Source organism: Paramisgurnus dabryanus, chromosome 19 (assembly GCF_030506205.2).
Source record: "Paramisgurnus dabryanus chromosome 19, PD_genome_1.1, whole genome shotgun sequence".
NCBI classification, from domain to species: domain Eukaryota; kingdom Metazoa; phylum Chordata; class Actinopteri; order Cypriniformes; family Cobitidae; genus Paramisgurnus; species Paramisgurnus dabryanus.
Genome location: NC_133355.1, coordinates 27,863,543 through 27,882,629, shown reverse-complemented (window position 1 = coordinate 27,882,629; position 19,087 = coordinate 27,863,543). Strand labels below are relative to the sequence as shown.

Sequence of the window (19,087 nt, the reverse complement as noted above, 5' to 3'; positions counted from 1 at the left end):
TATTTTCAATTGGCAAAGAGTTACTTTAGTAAATAACTTATATACAATTATTCTTTAATAATCATAGTAAATAATAATCATAATAATAATTTAATATACGACCCCCCCCCCCCGCCGGGAAAATCTCACTCCTAGCTGAACTGGAAAGTTGGCAACCTGAGCTATTTGATTGACACTGTCATAATCTTGTCATAGTCGTTTTTTCATGTTCCTTCAAGCTCTTTTCTACATTCAGTTCTTTTTCATTAAAAATCCCACTGAAATTGCCATTATTTAATATTTATTTTCTATGAAAAGTCCCATATCTTTGTTTATAAACGTTTAACGTCTTCTCTCTCCAGTGCAGTAGGAGGCGCTGCAGCTCTTTAGTCTGCCGAATCGATAAACTCACTAAAGAAAGAAAGAAAAAGAAAGAAAGAAAGGAAGAGTGAAAAGTGGAAAGTCAGATACAAGACAAGATATCTTACATGACATATTACAAATTTTGTACAGGATAAATCAAATAGACAAAAATATTACTTTTCTATGGGTACCAGCTCATGTTGGAGTTGAGGGAAATGAGATCGTGGATAAACTGGCAAAGACTGGATTAAATAAGGATGAAGTTGACATAAAGATTCCATTAAGTAAAGCTGAAGCTAAGTGTATTATAAGAAAATCTGTTATAAATATCTGGCAAGAAAACTGGAATAAGGAGTTAAAAGGGAGACACTTATATAATATTCAGGATACAGTTGGGAATGATAGGAGAAAATATGGATCCAGAAGAGAGGATACAATTATCTCGAGGTTACGCATTGGGCACACCAGGTTAAATTATTATTTACACATGTTAGGGAAAAGTGAGACAGATGGGTGCATCCACTGTGGAGTGGCAGAAACAGTGGAGCATGTGCTTGTTCACTGTCAAGGGTATAATAATGAACGAGTTCAACTTGTAGATGGACTAAAGAAACTGAAAGTAAAGTTAACAATAAAAGATTTATTTCAGAGTGCACAGGTACAGTCAAAAGTGTACCCTATATTATTTAAATATTTGAGAGATACACGGTTAATGCACAGGATTTAATGTGTTACAAAAAGAAGTGTTTAGTATTATTTAATATTATTTGTTTCATTTATATAAGTGTTATCAGTATTATTATTTTTTTTTTTTTATTTTTTTTTTTTTTATTTTTTTTTTTATATATATATATATACATATAGTAGTTTATCCATTCCATCATCCTAGGTATTCACACTCCATCCCAGTAGGTGGCGGAAATGCACCAATAAGCTGGTTTGCCAACCGCCAATAAACTATAAAGAAGAAGAAGAAGAAAGGAAGAGCTCGCATGTAAATCCTCAGTGTTTCTTCTCTTGAGTGTTTTATTGAGTGTAAACAGAGTCTTGTCTCTGTGTATTTTAGTGTTGAGATGTTGATGATGACAGATGAGATGAACGTGATGTGCTGTAAATCAGTAGGAACTGATCTGTCCATGCTGGATATTGATGATTTCATCACAGAAATCTCTCAGCTGAAGAAAGAGGTGGCGTTACTGGAGACAAAGCTGAGGTCAGGAAGAGATGAAGGAGTGAAGAGAGAGGTTTGTACAACTTAAACATCCTTTACATGAATCACTCTGTCTGTTTGACAACATTAAATAATTTATAATCTTACACTGAGTGTGTGTTGTGTTGTCAGGATGTGGATGTGGTTTGTTGTGAATCTTCAGTGTATGTGACTGGTGGATGTCTGGATTCAGTGTGGATGAGCAGAGATCAGAGCCGCACACCACAGCCACTGCTGGACTCTAAACTCTCTGAAGAGAAATCCAGACACACACAGGACTCAGAGCTCAGTCTCACTTTACTCCGTTATACTGAGTCAAAGCCCACAGACGCTCAGGACACTGTGTGTGACAGTAATCAGGGCTTACAGGATGAGGAATCTACTGATCAAACCTCCACAAAGTCTCTGGATTCTGTCTGTAACGCTGGAGAACAGCAGCAGATCCTGCAGACCACACTGAAGATGTGTTCAGTCAAACTGATCGACTGCACGAACCTGATGATGAAGATTAAAACTGAACCCACAGAAGAGGAAGATCACACAGATAAAGAGGAAGACAATCGTACAGATGATTTTATTCCATCGGGTATGTCTCCTTAACTATTGTATATTTTTAACTGTTATGTGAGCATTGAGCAACTGTTTTATAAAAGTTTTTTTTTAATCAAAAACAAAAATCTAAAAGGAGTTTAGGATATATTTATTTAGTACTTATAGGGGCAGTTTCCCAGACAGAGTTTAGATTAATCCTGGACTACACCTTAGTTATATTAGGGCATTCAAGTAGTTTTTACAAAAAAACCTTACAAAAATATTGCAAGTGTGCATCTTGAGACAAAACCATGGTACTGATATGGAGTAATGGGAATAACGGCATTATAAATAAATGGCGTTATATACGGCGTTACTTTTTTCAGTAACAAATAATCAAATTACAATAAATTACCTTAAGGGACTTTATTTCAAAAAAGCGATTAGTGACAAATCTACCAATCTTTTCTGATGTGGTTGAAGACTTTTGGAGACAGACGCAGTAGCGGCTGGTCAATAGGGGGCGCTTGGGCACGAACTTGTATGAACCCTGGCGAAGTGCATTCGGCACAGAAATATTCTGTAACACGGCCAAATGCTTTTTTGGCACTTTGCCTAAGTTTAGCATGAGGAAACAACTCTATAACCGTGTCACTCTATAAGTCAGAATGGTTGAAATACCATTAACCCCCCTCCCCCTTTAAAATGTGTTTTTCACTTTGACCATTGAGTGGCGCTGTGACATTACAATTAGAAGCCTTCCTACTTCAATTCAATTCTATTTATATAGCGCTTTTTACAATTGTTAATTGTTGCAAAGCAGCTTTACATGAGTAGATGTAGAGGAGAACACTGAAAATCAATAGATAGTATAAGAAGTAGAATATAGCGGCTAAGGATAAACCGTGTAAGCGAGCGTATTGATAATGTAACGTATACAGTAAAGTCCCAAGTAGGGGTGTAACGATTAATCGTGCAAATGTGCGTTTTCTCAATGAATGAATTTGAATGAATTACGGTGAAATCCCGGCACATCCGAACGCCAGGGGGCGCTCTCATGCAGAAACTCCCTTTGTGACACACAAGAAGTAGCATTACAAACGCTATTCCAGGAAATGTCTACACAGGAATATTTATACGCTGTTCTTCATATTGTTTCAGGTATATTCATGATAATAAAGAATATTTTGAATGATTTTGTTTAATGAGTGTTGCTTTTTTAAATGCACGTTATAAACGACTCCGACTCATAATGATTTTGGATTGATAAGGACTTTCTACTGACCAAATGCCGTAATACAGGCACAAGCTGTGCATAAAACAAAGAATCGCAGCCTTGCGATTCAGAATCGATTTCAGACAGGCATTTTTAATGAGGACCGCGATTGAATCGGGATTGAATCGTTACATCCCTAGTGCTAAGTTAAGCCAAAGTTGGCTGACTCTCCCAGGGACTAAAAAAACCCCTAGGAGAAAACCCGGTGGGAAAAACTCCTAGAAGGACAAAAACTCTTGGGAGAAATTTTTATATATTTATATATATATAAACACGGTAGGGATAGGAAGCGGGTAAGAGGATTAAACTGGTTCAGCCGGTGGTCGTTGGTCGTGTATCGGCTGGGCATCACGTTGAAGGACAGCCAGTAGATCAGTGGTGTGATGACCTTCACATCAACAGGAACTGGGTCTGTTTGTCTCATTGTCCTCGGGGTCGAGGACGAGACAGGGAGACAAAAACAGAATTTTATTAGCTTAGGGGCCGTTCAGATGTAATGCAAGTGTCATACATTATAGTGGATTAAGTCAGCTCGGTTCCAGACAGTGTTGGGAACGTTACTTTAAAAAAGTAATTAGTTATAGTTACTAATTACTTCTCACAAATAGTAACTGAGTTAGTAACTCCGTTACATTATTATAAAAGTAATTAATTACCAGGAAAAAGTAATTACTGCGTTACTTAAAAAAAATAATTTCAAATAACTTGAATGCCCCTTACAAAATTAAATATGTTAAATTAATAAAATGGATACTAAAGAGAAATCACTAATTTTGTGGCAGCATGTGACGATGTGAGGTGCTTTATTAGATCAGAATTACTTGCCACAGACGTGGAGAGACTTTTTCTTCATGGGCATAAGTTGCACATTACACAAACATTCTTGCCTTTCACCTCAACAATGGAAAAGTAGTGCTTTATACTTCGTGTTTGCGACCGCTACCTTTGAGCTTGTTGTACTTGCCATCGCCCTGTCGCCGGTGTTTTCGGAGTGATTGATGCGCGATGACCGGGCTGCATGTCAGTGCTTTGAGATGGGGCACAGACAGCAGCAGCACCGCTGCTCGTTGAGAAGACAAAACGACGCGTATTTTCATGTCAGTCTACAAAAGTCTCCAACCACGCCAGAAAAGATAGCTAGATTTGCACTATAAAGTCGCTAAAGTGATAGAAAGTTGCTAAATCTAGCGACAAAGTGACCAAGTTGCTCAGACTTTTTAACACTGCTGCTCACTCCTCTGACTTGGACTGCGCGTGTGGGCGGGCCTTTTTGTGAACTCTGCCTCTGGTTGGCTACCGATGGAAATTAAGCCAATCATCATTCGTTATGTTTCTCACAACACACACAAGAGAAAAACAGTGTTTGGCTGAGAGAGTGAGCATACGCGGCTGAAAATCACTACAGTAAGATCAATTTTATTAACGCGCCGCATTTTAATGTCAGTAACGATAACGGCGTTATAACAGGGGAAACAGTAATTTATTTGATTACTCGTTACTGAAAAAAATAACGCAGTTACTAACGCCAATTACTTATAAAGCCGTTATTCCCTTCACTGGTTCCAGACAGGCTAACTATTGCGGCAACAGTATATTACCCATAGGAGTTATGGGAGTGCTTTGTTCTAGACAAAATAACTATTGCACGATAAGTTCATTTACTGGACATTTTATGTGAATGCTTTGTTAAAGAAGAATGTCTTAAGTTTGGACTTAAATTGATCGGCTGTGTCTGATACTCGAACATTATTTGGTAAATCATTCCAGAGCTTAGGGGCCAAGTAGGAAAAGGATCTACCACCTTTAGACACTTTTGATATTCTAGGGATAATTAAGTAACCAGAATTTTGTGATCGCAGTTTACGTGGTGGATTGTATTCTGATAGTAGTTCTTTAATATACGAGGGCGCTAGGCCATTTAAGGCTTTGAAGGTGATTAGTAATATTTTAAATTGTATGCAATATTTAACTGGTAGCCAGTGTAGAGATGCCAGAAGCCAGAATTGGACTGATGTGGTCATACTTTTTAGATCGAGTAAGTACTCTTGCGGCGGCGTTTTGAACCAGCTGTAGCTTGTTTACCTGATTTGCATGGCATCCCCGAGTAACGAGTTACAATAGTCTATTCTAGAGGTCATAAAAGCATGGATAAGCTTTTCTGCATCTGATGCAGACAGCATATGGCGTATTTTTGAAATATTTCTAAGATGGAAGAATGCTGTGCGGCAGACGTTGGAGATATGACTATCGAAAGATAGATTGCTGTCAAACATTACACCTAAATTCTTAACCGTGGAAGATGGCACCACCGTACAGCCATCTATGGGCAACGTGTAATCTGACATATTATGTTTGGAGCGATTTGGTTCAATAATAAGTATCTCAATCTAATTGGAGTTTAGCATAAGAAAGTTATGTGCCATCCAGTCCCTAATATCACTAATGCAGTCTGTTAGCTTAACAAACTGGTTTGTTTCGCTAGGATGTGACGAGATGTAAAGCTGGGTATCATCCGCATAGCAGTGAAAACGTATGTTATGTTTCCTGATAATGTCTCCTAGAGGTAACATATATAACGAGAATAGGATAGGGCCTAAAACTGATCCCTGCGGTACGCCGTATTTAACCAGGGAGTGATATGACTCTTCCTCATTTACATAAACAAAGTGATATCGATTGGTAAGATATGATCTAAACCAGGCTAACGCCTGACCACTGATGCCAACATAGTTTTCTAGTCTACTGAGTAAGATTCTGTGATCTATTGTGTCAAAGGCTGCACTAAGGTCTAGTAATATAAGTATTGAGATTTCACCACGATCAGATGTTAATAGGAGGTCATTTGTAACTCTAAGCAGCGCTGTCTCTGTGCCATGGCGGTGCCTGAATCCTGATTGGAACTTTTCATATGTATTATTATTCGCTATGAATGTGCGTAGCTGGCTTGCCACTACTTTTTCTAATATTTTAGAAAGAAAATGTAGATTTGAGATTGGTCTAAAGTTATTAAGATCTTCCTGGTCAAGGTTTGTTTTTTTAATGAGCGGTCTAATAACTGCTAGTTTGAAAGCTGTTGGAAGGTATCCTAATTCTAGAGATGAGTTAAAGATATTTAGTACTGTGTCTGACACTGCATGAAATACCTCTTTTAGTAATTTTGTGGGAACGGGGTCTAATATACAGGACGATGATTTGGATGACGTTACTAATTTAGAGAGCTCGTCTATTGTAGTAGCTTTAAATGACTCAAGATGTTCGTAAGGTAAGTTAATTTGTGGTAGTTTGGTTTTTTTGACCCGGAAGGGTTTTTGACCGCAACAGCGCAAGATGATGGACATTGTAATCTTCCCTCGCTGTATATATTCTGGGTATGAAATTATATGTGTTGGTGTCATGTGGAGCAATTAATATTTCTTGTGGAATGCAACAGAAGAAAGTGTTTTTAAATGAAGGCAGCTCAAACATTCATTTTAGTCTAGGACTAGGATAAGCCCTGTCTGGGAAACCACCCCATTGAGCAACAGACATGTAGGCTTTAAAAAAGATTTAATCTCATTCTAAAAGTATCACTTTATAATGCTACAAGGATTGTGAATGTCTGTACAAATAAAAGTGGTTTATACCACGGGGCTGTTGAATGCTTTATTCTGATTGGTTGAGAAATGTTCCATAGGTGTTGATTATTTTTTAATAACCGCACACCTAACCTTAAAAATTGGCACCAGAGCAATATTTTTGGTAACAATTTTGCAGAAAAATCGACTCCGGTCCTTTAAATTATTAAAAAATAATGCATTATTTTCCTATAATTCAACGGCCCGTCGTCAATTATTCCTTACTTATTTGACTCCGCTCTACAAAATAGTGGATTACTCACTGCATGGCATTTATTTTTTTGTCTTTTATCACTAGTTATGTTTGGCTTTATTCTATTAAGATATTAACAAAATTATAAAAAATTTAGATGCGTACGTTTCCAAAACTTCATTTATTTGATGTGCAATTACTCAGCATTAATAACAGCACTGACAGCTGTCTTCTGTCTCTGTGTAAAGATAGAAAAAGATACAGAATCTCAATTTATCCTTGTTTGTGTAAATAAGAGTGACAAGAGAATTTAATTGTATCGTGTTTCTTTCAGATGTAAAGAGTGAGTCATATTTGGATATAGACATAACGTCTTCAACATCAGAAGATCGACTGACAGCACAAACTCTTTCCTGCATCACCTGTGGAAAGACATTCAGCTTACAGAGACATTTAGAGACACATGAGAGAAAACACACAGAACAGAACCTCAGTTTAACTACCTTACAAGAGAAGAAACTTTATCATTCAAAAGAGCACGAAGAGAAGAAGAAGTTTCACTGTGAGCAGTGTGGGAAGATTTTTGACTTCTTATCTCAGTTAAAAGTTCACATGAGGACACACAGTGGTGAAAAGTCTTTCTGCTGCACTGAATGTGGAAATTACTTCAGCTCCAAACAAAGTCTTAATGCTCATCAGAGAATTCACACAGGAGAAAAGCCATATGAGTGTCCTTGCTGTAAGATGAGATTCAGACAAAATACCAGTCTGTGGAGACACGTGCGTTTACACACCAATGAGAGACCGTATCAGTGCAGTAAATGTGACAAAACCTTTAGGGATTCAGTTTCTTTAAAATCACACCAGAATATTCATTCTGAAGAGAAACGCTATCGATGTTCACACTGTGATAAACGTTTCCGTTATAAATCTCGTCTTTCTCGCCATGAGAAAATTCACACTGGAGAGAAACCTCATCACTGTAGTATCTGTGGGAAGAGTTTTAATCGACATAACAATTTACTTAAGCACCAGAGAATTCATACTGGAGAAAAACCTTACAAATGCTCTCAGTGTGAGAAGACGTTTACCGAGTCAGGTGCCTTAACAATCCATGAGAGAATTCACACTGGAGAGAAACCTTACGCCTGTTCGATCTGTGGAAAGAGATTCACTTATCTATCTAATGTCAGAGCCCATGAGACAATTCACATTGGAGAGAAACCTCATCACTGTAGTGTTTGTGGGAAGAGTTTTGGACGGCATGAAAATTTAGTAAGACACCAGAGAACTCATACAGGTGAAAAACCTTACAAATGCTCTCAGTGTGACAAGACATTTAATCAGTCAAGTAACTTAAAAATCCATGAGAGAATTCACAATGGAGAGAAACCTTACAAATGCCCTCAGTGTGACAAGACATTTAATCAGTCAAGTAACTTAAAAATCCATGAGAGAATTCACAATGGAGAGAAACCTCATCACTGTAGTGTCTGTGGGAAGAGTTTTGGGCGGCGTGATCATTTCTTAATGCACCAGAAAACTCATACAGATGAAAAGCCTTACAAATGCTCTCATTGTGAGAAGACGTTTGCTCAGTCAGGTGACTTAAATGCTCATGAGAGACTTCACACTGGAGAGAAACCTTACATCTGCTAGATCTGTGGAGAGAGATTCAATCATTCTCAAGTCTTCAGTATCATCAGAAGAAACACAAGAACAAACTACACTGAAATCATCATAGTGCCTTAAACTCTTTACACACTGACCACATATTAATCTACATTGACCTTGCAGTGTGAATTTTTTTTTTGACCACTGTATCGAATTTCCCCTTTCTCATCCTGGTCGATCAATGAGATCTAAGCATTACGTCATGTTCTCAGAGCCGTTCTAACTGAAAAGAATGAGACGGTGGCCTACAGCACACAAAACTCTATTAACAGCTCATGTAAACACACCACACTGTAAAAAAAAATGCAGCATGAAGTTTAAACAACTTATTTATGCAAGTCAAATTCAACCTACTTTAAGTTTTGACGTGTGTTAAGTTGACATGACTTTAAAAACAAGTTGAAATTGTTTAACTTGATTTGTTAAGTTAAAGGAACACAAAATATTTGTTGACATGATATTATTTTTATACCGCATTGAAACGTTTGTATTGAGTTAATTTAGCGTTTTCACAATTTACATGAACCTAAAATAAAGGAAATTATTATTATTATTATCATCTCATCCTTGCTGCTGTATTAAATCCAATGTAAGTCGCTAAAGCATCTGCCCAATACGTAAATTGAATAAAAAGACTAAATGTTTAATTTTCTGGATCTGAGAAACATAAGTGTTTTATTTAATTTATTACTACATTATTTTATTCATCATTAATACAATTTTAATTTTTATGTATTTGATCAATTTATTCTATCTAGTTACTCTATTCAACATTATTTTTCTTAATATTGTTTAAACCTTATTTTTGGCGCTCTATAGTGTTTATTGTGATTTATTTTCGTCTCCATCTGAAGGTTTTTGATCTGATTTCATGTCTTCCTTTGTCTTTAGAGTGTTAAAAGCTGTCTGTGCTTACATATACGATCTGTAAATTTGCAAATATACACGTTTCAAACCCGAAGAGATCTTTTTAAAAGTGAAGCCTCTTTCAAACGCACCCCTGCAGTTAGACGTCATACTGCAGGGAACATTTGCATAACACCTACCTTATGTACCGTATACGCAAGGAAAGAAGATTTAACTTTCATTCACACTATAGTATTTGTTGCTGCCCCATGTCACGAAGACGCTGGGTTTTTTGTGGTGTTCCAATAGAAGAAACAATAGGAAATCAACAGTTGTTTTATTTAAAACGCTGTTCTAGAACAGGGGGTTATTCCAGAAAGCTGGTTATGTGACATACCTGGGAATGTTCGAAATTTGAAATGTCTTTATGTATTCCCTGTGTGCGCGCATTAACTCTTGCTTACCAGTATAAAATTACTGTTGATTCAAATGCAAGTTTTAAGCAATGTACATTAGCGGTGCTTGTTTGTCATTTCTATATTCACAATTGCAGACATAGTTTAATGTTTTGGTATACTTACCTTACCAATCTGTTACATTAAGTGGTTCTCGCAAATTTGATTGATCAGCTTGGTCATCTGCATTTCCTGGATCAGACTTCGCTGCTGCCGTCACCATGTAATTCACGGGACTTACTAATCTTTGGTTAATATTATTAGTTGATATAACAGGAAGAAAAACACATTTCACATAAAAATTGTCATTTTGGGTCATCGAAAGAAGGAAGTGCTATATCTTTGTCAAAGGTATAAGACTACAAACACTCGCCCGTTTCTCAATACCATCTACGCTAAGTTCAGACTTGTGTCCTTCGTAGTTCTTACTATTAATTATTCATATGAATAATAAAGATAAATAAACTGATGAGACAAAAAAATTATATATCCAAAGGCAATATTTTATGTTTGACCATCAGACACCGGAGGGCAGAGCAGCATCTCTGAGACAGAGGCAAATTTCAGAAGGACTTGCCGAGATGAGGCTGCCCTCGTCGGTTTATATACACCGCTGACCATCCGCTAATTCCCCAGAACTCACATATCCAAAAGGAAATTTTTATATATGTGATATCTTTACTAACTGACCACATATTTTAAGTTTATTCATCTATATTCTCGACTAAAAAGCTCTTATAACCATATTTTATGACATAGAAAGAAAGAATACTATTTTGAATGTTTTGCAAGCTTTAAGCTTCATTGACGTTGACGTGAAATGCATTCTGGGAAACTTGGCTGTCAGAAGTCCGCACAAGTTAACTTTAGCATCAGTTAAAAGGATAATAACAACAGACTTTATATGAAGATCTGTTGTATAGGACTTGATGTTGATATCCCTTAATGCATGCTTGAGGCACACTACTCCTCAGCCGTTTCATACTCCTTTCTCGTAACTCAGTGCATAAGCCATTGACATGACCTAACCTCAGTCTCTTAACACCAAAATCTCAACACAACACAACCATACACACCAACCCTTTTGACCCACTGTCGTCGTTAATGCAGGTTAGGTGGTAACTATCTACCGCAATTACCCAACAACACTGATCTATTGTATAGGACTTGATGAAGATATCCCTTAATACTTACCTTAGGAATTGTTGAGACTCTGTGGGATGGTCAATTGAGTGATGGCACCCTTTGGGTTGTCAAGTGGGCGCCCTCCTTCCTGGGTGTTTCGCTGATAGGCCCACGACACCTCCAGAGGGTTCAGCAGTGCATCCCAGGATCCCAGGTTCACTCCCTAGGTGCCATCAACTCACTTGAAGACCCAGGCGGAGTCTTTTCTTTTCACCCATAGCCACTGGCCTTCCTTTTCCGCAGCAGCAGAGAGGTCTTTGACTGCCTGCCGGTGGGCCTTTCCCTCCACTTCCAGCTTCCTGAGTAGCCTGGATGTTGAGGTGGCTACGAACCCTCGGCAACTAGGGCCTCAATCTCCCACAGCTCTTTCCAGGAGATCTTTCTCTTCTCCACTCCTTCCCATGTCATCCACTGCCCTTGCTTTGCCTGTGCCACAGTTTGGGCGCACCTTCTTGCTTCCTCCTCCCGACATACCTCCTGGACCACCATCTTGCGTCTCTGAGATGGAGAGGCCTTGCTTCACACTGGTGTACTGGCCCCAAGTCCAAGACCACTGCTCCCCTCCTGCACTCGGCCCATGATGTCCTTGTGGCTGAGTGCTGCCTTTGCCTGCTCAGTTGCAGCCAACGCGGTCCACTTCCTTCTGGTGGCCAAGATGGGGGCAGCTTGGGCTACAAATGGATCGCTCAAATACAGTAGCATCGTCTCCAGTCTGACTTTGGTACACTTGTACTCCTCTACCAGACCAGTAATGGGCAGGTGAAGCACCCCTTGGCCATAAAGTCCAATACTGCTGAGGCACCTGGAAAGGCCAAGCCACTTCCTTACATATGAGCTGACCAATCTCTCCAACTTTTACACCTTTGACAGCAGGACTTCATAGAGGGTTAGTGGCCAAAGGAGACTTGGAAGTAGTCCATACTGCATGCACCAGAGCTTCAGCTTGCCCGAAAGCAGGGTTCTGTCGATGTTCACCAGGCCACTGGCTACCTCCTTCCTAAGCTGCTCTACTTGCTCTTTGTCTTTAAGGGAGGCATCATATCAACGACCTGGGTTATTCACTGGCTTCTCTGAGACAGTTGGGATGGGTTCCTCGCCAATGTGGAAGTGATGGTCTGACAGCTTCCCCTTGATGATGGAGATACTTGTGGACTTGCTCGGCTTGATCTTCATGCAAGCCAGCTCAATGTTTTCCTGGAGCTTACTTAATAGCGTACAGTGCAAACCTTGGTTGTGGTAAGAGTTGTGAGGTCATCCATGTAGACTCTGACTGGTGGCAGCCTCAGTCCAGGTCTTATTCGCTGTCTGCCAACTGTCCATCTAGAGGCCCGAATGATGACCTCCATTGCCAGGGTGAAGATCAGTGGGGAGATGGTGCAGCTGGCCATGATTTCCACTTCCAGGTGTTGCCAAGCTGTTGTGTACTCTGCTGTTGTCACACAGAGTTGGACGTCCTTGAAATAGGCCTTGACGAGGGTTGTAAGAGTTGCGGGGTCTCTAAAGTACTCAAAGGCGGTCCACAGGAGGTTGTGAGGGACTGAGCCAAAGGCATTCCAGGAACACCACGTGAAGATCTTTTCCATCCTTTTTGGTGACCTGGATCTGATGCCAGATGACACTATCATGTTCTACACAACCAGAGAAGCCTGAGATGTCTGCTTTCTGGATTGATGTGTCAATCAAGTTGTGTTCTTTCCTGCCAGCCTGTGGGCGACCATGATGAAGAAAAATTTTCCCTCCACGTTTATAATAATAAGAATAGCTTAGACTTATATAGCGCCATTCATAGTACCCAAGGTCGCTTAACAAATTGGGAGGGGGGAGTTAGGGGACAAAGGAGGTAGTGCAAAGAAATGTTTTGAGGTGCTTTTTGAACATTAGCAGGGACGGGGCAGAGTGCACATGAGGTGGTAGACTGTTCCAGAGTCTGGGAGCATTGGCAGAGAAAGCCCTGTCCCCAAAGGTCCGCAGTCTGGTGCGTGGAGTAGCCAGCAGGTCCTTGTCAGAGGACCGCAGGTCTCGTGACTGAGTGTAGGGATGAAGTAGATCTGTGAGGTATTGTGGAGAGAGTCCATGGAGAGATTAAGTTAGCTGAAGGATCTTGTAGGTGATTCGTGACTTAACTGGCAACCAATGGAGCTGTTTGAGGATGGGTGTGATATGCTGCCATGGCTTTGTGTGGGTTAAAACCCTGGCAGCTGAGTTCTGGACATATTGAAGTCTGCTAAGGGCCTTGGTGGACAGTCCAGAGAGGACACCATTACAGTAGTCCAGGCGGGAGGTGATGAAGGCATGGATGAGTGTCTCAGTTACTGAGTGTGTGAGTGAAGACCGGAGTCGTGAGATGTTTTTGAGGTGGTAAAAGGCGGACTTAGTAACATTGTTGATGTGAGCCCGAAAAGAGAGGGTGGAGTCCAGGAAAACACCCAGATTACGCACCTCAGGAGATGTGGAAATAGAGCAGCCATCAACAACCAGGGCCAGGTCTCCAATTTTCCTGAGCAGGGGTGGAGGGGCCACCACCATGAACTCTGTCTTATTACTGTTGAGTTTGAGTAGGTTGGTGGTCATCCATAATTTGAGTTCCTGCAGGCAGTTGACAAGTTGTGTGGGTGGAAGCTGGGAAGAGGGGTTTGTGCTGATATACAACTGGGTGTCATCAGCGTAACAGTGGAAGTTGAGTCCATGTTTACGGATAATATGACCCAGGGGTAAGATGTAAATGGTGAAGAGCAGAGGACCAAGCACTGATCCCTGAGGCACGCCATGATTGACGGGTGCTGGATCAGAGTTGGAGCCATTTAAAGTAATGAATTGGTTCCGGCCAGTGAGGTAGGACTGGAACCAACACAGTGCTGTGCCACTGAAGCCGATGAGATAAGAGAGACGGCGAAGGAGGATGGCATGGGAAACTGTATCAAAAGCCGCAGACAGATCAAGGAGGATAAGAATGGTAATAAGGCCATTGTCAGCAGCGAGCAGGAGGTCATTAGTGATTTTAATGAGGGCAGTCTCAGTGCTATGGTGGGTTCTAAAGCCAGATTGAAGAGGTTCAAAGAGCTCATGTTGAGACATGTGATGTTGAAGTTGGGCAGCCACTGCTCTTTCCAGGATTTTACTGAGGAAAGGAAGGTTGCAGATTGGTCGATAGTTATTGAGGTCATCAGGGTCTGAGCCAGGTTTTTTAAGAGTGGGGATGACTGCTGCTATTTTAAAGCTGGATGGTACCACACCAGAGGCAAGAGATGTATTAATGATGTTTTCCATTGGATGGCAGAGGATGGGAAGGCAGACCTTAACCAGAGTGGTGGGTATTGGGTCAAGACAATTGGTCGAAGTCTTAGCTGAGGTAACCAGATCTTTTACTTGGTCGGCATCCAGTGGAGAGAAAACAGACAGGCTGGACTGAGGCAAGCAGGCAGTTGAGTGGTAAGAATCAATGGGGTAAGGGGAGAGCTGAGTAGACTGAAGCTTGCAGTGGATGGTGTCCACTTTCTGCTGGAAAAAATCCAGGAACTTGGAGCAGAGGTCAGCTGCATCTGAGGGTTTAGCGGCATCAGGAGGGTGAAGAAGACGGTTGATGGTAGAGAAGAGCAGTTTGGGGTGATTTTGTTGGTTACTGATTAATGTGGAGTAATAACTTGTTTTTGCCTGAAAAAAGGGCAGCTTTGTAGTTGTTGACATGTTCCTTTAATGCTTCACGATGGACAACGAGGCCAGATCTTCTGTATCGTCTCTCGAGCCTACGTCCAATGGTCTTCATCCTGCGGAGCTCAGGGGTGAACCAAGGGGCAGGACGAGAGACAGACACATAACGTGTTGTAAGAGGAGCTACAGAGTCCAGGCTTAGTGAAAGGGCATGGTTGTAGTGTTCCACCATGTCATCGACTGAATAACAGGGGTGGTGGGAGGCAAGATGGGTCCCTAAGGAGGCAGATAGCGTAGAAATACACACCCCTTTAATGTTCCTGAAAGTGATGGGTTGTTTTGTGCACTGTTTTGGGAGAGGTACAGGGATCAATAATAGAATGGCATGGTGGTCAGAGACAGCCAGGTCAGTGCACTGCAGGTGGGAAGGTTTAGAAGGCTGATCTGTCAGAACTGCCCAATCTCTGCCAAGTCCTTTTCCTTGGGGATAAGGATTCCTCCGGCTCTCCGCCAAGATGTTGGTTTCTCCTTCTTTTGCCACACAACTCTCATCAGTTTCCAGAGCAATCGCAGGACAGCTGGATTTTCTTAATTTTGTAAATTAACAAGTAGGCTGTGATTAATCTGAACATATATTTAAAGGGATACTTCACCGATTTAGCATTCAGCTTTGTATCTGTAGAAACCCGGCAGTATTACTGAATGACCATGTTTCCCTCCCTCATTTCCCCCTGAGAGGAGAGATATCTGCATTTTGGTTCTGCAAAAAAGTCCTCCGATGATGTAATATGACGATTTTTGCATCATCGGAGGACTTTTTTGCAGAACCAAAATGCAGATATCTCTCCTCTCAGGGGGAAATGATGGAGGGAAACATGGTCATTCAGTAATACTGCCGGGTTTCTACAGATACAAAGCTGAATGCTAAATCGGTGAAGTATCCCTTTAAGTACAGCTTTTTGACATTTAAGTATTTAAGTTTTTATTTAACTTTTGGGCACAAGCTCTTCAATGACTTTGCACTAAAGTTCGGCTTTCCAAGCAGATTGCATCACGAAATCGGCAAAGAGTTTGAAATCAGACTGATGGCCATCTTAAAGAAACTCTCTGGCATCCAGGGCTCCCACACAACACCATACCACCCCCAGGGTAATGGGCAGGTGGAGGGGTTTAACCGCACCCTGTTGTCAATGCTGATTACCCTGGAGGACAAGGAGAACGAAGACTGTAAAGAATCTCTGGCTAAAGTTGTCCAAACTGCCTTGAAGGGAGCCGCTCTGGGAAAAGCTTTCTATGATAGGAAGATACAGGGAAGAGACCTTCACCCAGGCAACAGAGTTCTCCTCAGTAACCTCACCCCCAGAAAGGGGCGGGGAACGATCCAATCTTACTGGGAAGACCAGGTTTATAAGGTGAAAGAGAGAAAAGCTGATGGCAGCCCTGTGTATGAGATCAGTCCAGAAAATGGTAGAGGAAGAGACAGTTGTGCACAGAAATCTTTTGCTGCCCTGTGACTCCCTACATCTTGAACAGCCACCAGCCGAAACTCTTCAGTCACAGAAAGACTTCCTGAGCTCCCCAAAAGAAAGAGACAGACCGCGATGTCAGCAACAACAGCTACCAGAAAAAGTAATACGTTCAGTGATGAATACAGTGGCACTTACCGGGGACATCTTAGATAAAACAGGAAGGAGTAGCAGAAACAGACTTTGTTGAATCCAATGGCAGAGCCATTAAAATTGTGGTTTAAACATGTAACAACAATTACACTGTGATTTAAAAATATATTTATATAACTGAATACATGAAAAATAATACATTTAGTTAACAATGCTGGAGTAAAATGCATACAAAGTGTAGTTGCCATGGCTATGACTATGGGATTTATGTATTACTCACCTGTATTCATGTGTTGCATTGAGAATAGACTTCGCTTCCTTCTTAAAAGTGTAACAGTTACACAAATATTTGTAACACTAAGAGGTGGTTTCCCATGTTGGGGTGGTTTCCCGGACAAGGATTATCGTAAACCAGCGCCCTGCTGAAAAAACCAGCATCAAACCAGCATGGACCAGCATGGGAATTATGCTGGTCTATACTGGTTTAGCTGGTGGTCACAGCATACCAGCACCAAAACACAACATATGCTGGTATGACCAGCATGGGATGCTGGTGCTAATGCTGGTTTAGCTGGTGCTAATGCTGGTTTGGTGCTGGTTTAGCTGGTGCTAATGCTGGTGCTGATGCTGGTTTAGCTGGTGTTCACTAGAAAACCAGCACCAAAACACAACATATGCTGGTCTTGCTGGTATGCTGTTTTTTTCAGCAGGGAGCTAGGACTAGGCCTTTGTTTAATTAGGAAATATAACTAGTTTTAACACACATGCCTTCCTAAAAACATTACTTGTGTGTGCATTTTGAGGCAGAACAAAAGAAACCAATGTATTTTTAGATATGTCGGTGCAAGATTTTAACAGTTTGAACCAGGGCTTAAAAACGAAAAAAATTATCAATCGTTTCACTCCGAGCAGAATCGATATTTTAACGTTTCCGTTTTTGCGTTCCTCATTGAACATTTACGTTCCGAAAACGGTTTACTTAGAAAAAATACCGGTTAATAACGTTATTTTAATTCAGGCTATACTTTAACAAATGCATGCATACAGACTAATTTTCACACAAAAATAATAACATAACACATGATATAACTAAACTTCAACATTTCATTAATTGTTAAAACCACAAAAGAAATACCTGCATTCATTTTAAGTATAAACAGCTGAAAAAATGACCCGTTTTCAACCATGTCTTTTTCTGGTTGAAACCGCAGTATACTCTGCTGGATGTTTATGTTAAATGTGCCTCTGTAAGTTACCTCAGTGATTCCCGGCTACTGTACTTCTCCCCCACATCCTTCAATATTGCAGACAGACTTGTTAAGACAGCTTGTCGTAAGAAAAATAATAACGAAAAGGAATTTCTTGGCGACCCATCTAAAAAGTTATTGACAGTGGTATAAGTCCCCTGGCTTTTTTGAGTTACAGTTTGCATCTTCATATTTCCAAGCAAGTTTTAACTTAAACATACCTCTGAACATTTGATGGGTAGCTTTGTGGTTATTTAAGACAAATGCTATCGGGCCGGAGACTCAATGACTGCTGCGCGGGCATTTTACTCACGCTATGTGTCAAAGTCACTCACGCTTGATGCGTCAAAGTCACATGTTGTACTGTTCAAATCATGATTGGTCACTGATAAGTACAATATTAAAGAAAACGATAAAATAACGTTATTAACCGGTTAATGGTAATTTTAAATAAACGTTTCTGTTCAGAACGATTAAAATTGATTTTGTTTTCGTTTTTGTTTTTGTTCCTGTTAAAATTTCGTTCGTTTCCGGTTTTCGTTTTCGTTCCTTGAACCGGTTCAGAGCCCTGGTTTGAACAGCTGTTATATTTATTTAAGTCTAGGACTAGTCTAATCCCTGTCTGGGAAACCACCCCATAGGGTTTAAAATAATCCAGGACTAGGCCTTAGTTTTATCAGGACATTTAAGTAGTTTTTACAAACATACCTTACAAAAATACTGGTGTGCATCATGGCAATGATATGGTGTTGTGATCAGGGTTCTAAATTAACACCCGCCAAATGCGGGGTAAAATTCATTTTGGCGGGTGTTAATAAAAACTGGCTAGCCAGATTGGCCGGTGATACATGAGGCATTGCATGCATGATACATAATGCTCTGTTCTCTGACATTTATCCCTCTGGCAGTACTTCCTACATTTCCCATGAACACTGTGCCTTAATGCTACTAATGATGTTTCATACACTCATTGGCTGCATGCAGTTTGCTAGTGCGAGAAACCATGGAAACGAATGGAGCACGTCCACCAAAATACAAGCAAGGCGGCACGCACGTGCCCCAGTCTAAATCTTTTGTGCCCCGGTGTAAATCTCAAGTTAAAATTTTAGCAGTAAATTAGTGTATTCCTTTACAAAGATAATAGCGGCAAAAACGGATCTATATGCAATGTGGTTACCCAAACGCTTGTAAATGCGAAGCAGCAGGCGCACTGACGCATACACGCACAAATCTATGTCTGCGCGTCT

The 19,087-nt window shown here is 40.5% G+C and overlaps 2 protein-coding genes across 3 annotated transcripts in view; both read left to right on the top strand.

Moving 5' to 3' along the window:
• Positions 1 to 19,087, top strand: part of LOC135784994 (uncharacterized) — a 242,196-nt gene that overhangs the window by 137,510 nt on the left and 85,599 nt on the right. The gene's annotated exons all lie outside the window — the stretch shown is intronic.
• Positions 1,311 to 9,492, top strand: LOC141279803 (uncharacterized). The gene is made up of 3 exons (XM_065294576.2): positions 1,311 to 1,586; positions 1,685 to 2,138; positions 7,501 to 9,492. Exons 1-3 carry the CDS (start codon positions 1,416 to 1,418, stop codon positions 8,823 to 8,825), a joined length of 1,950 nt encoding a protein of 649 aa, XP_065150648.1. The 5' UTR covers positions 1,311 to 1,415; the 3' UTR covers positions 8,826 to 9,492.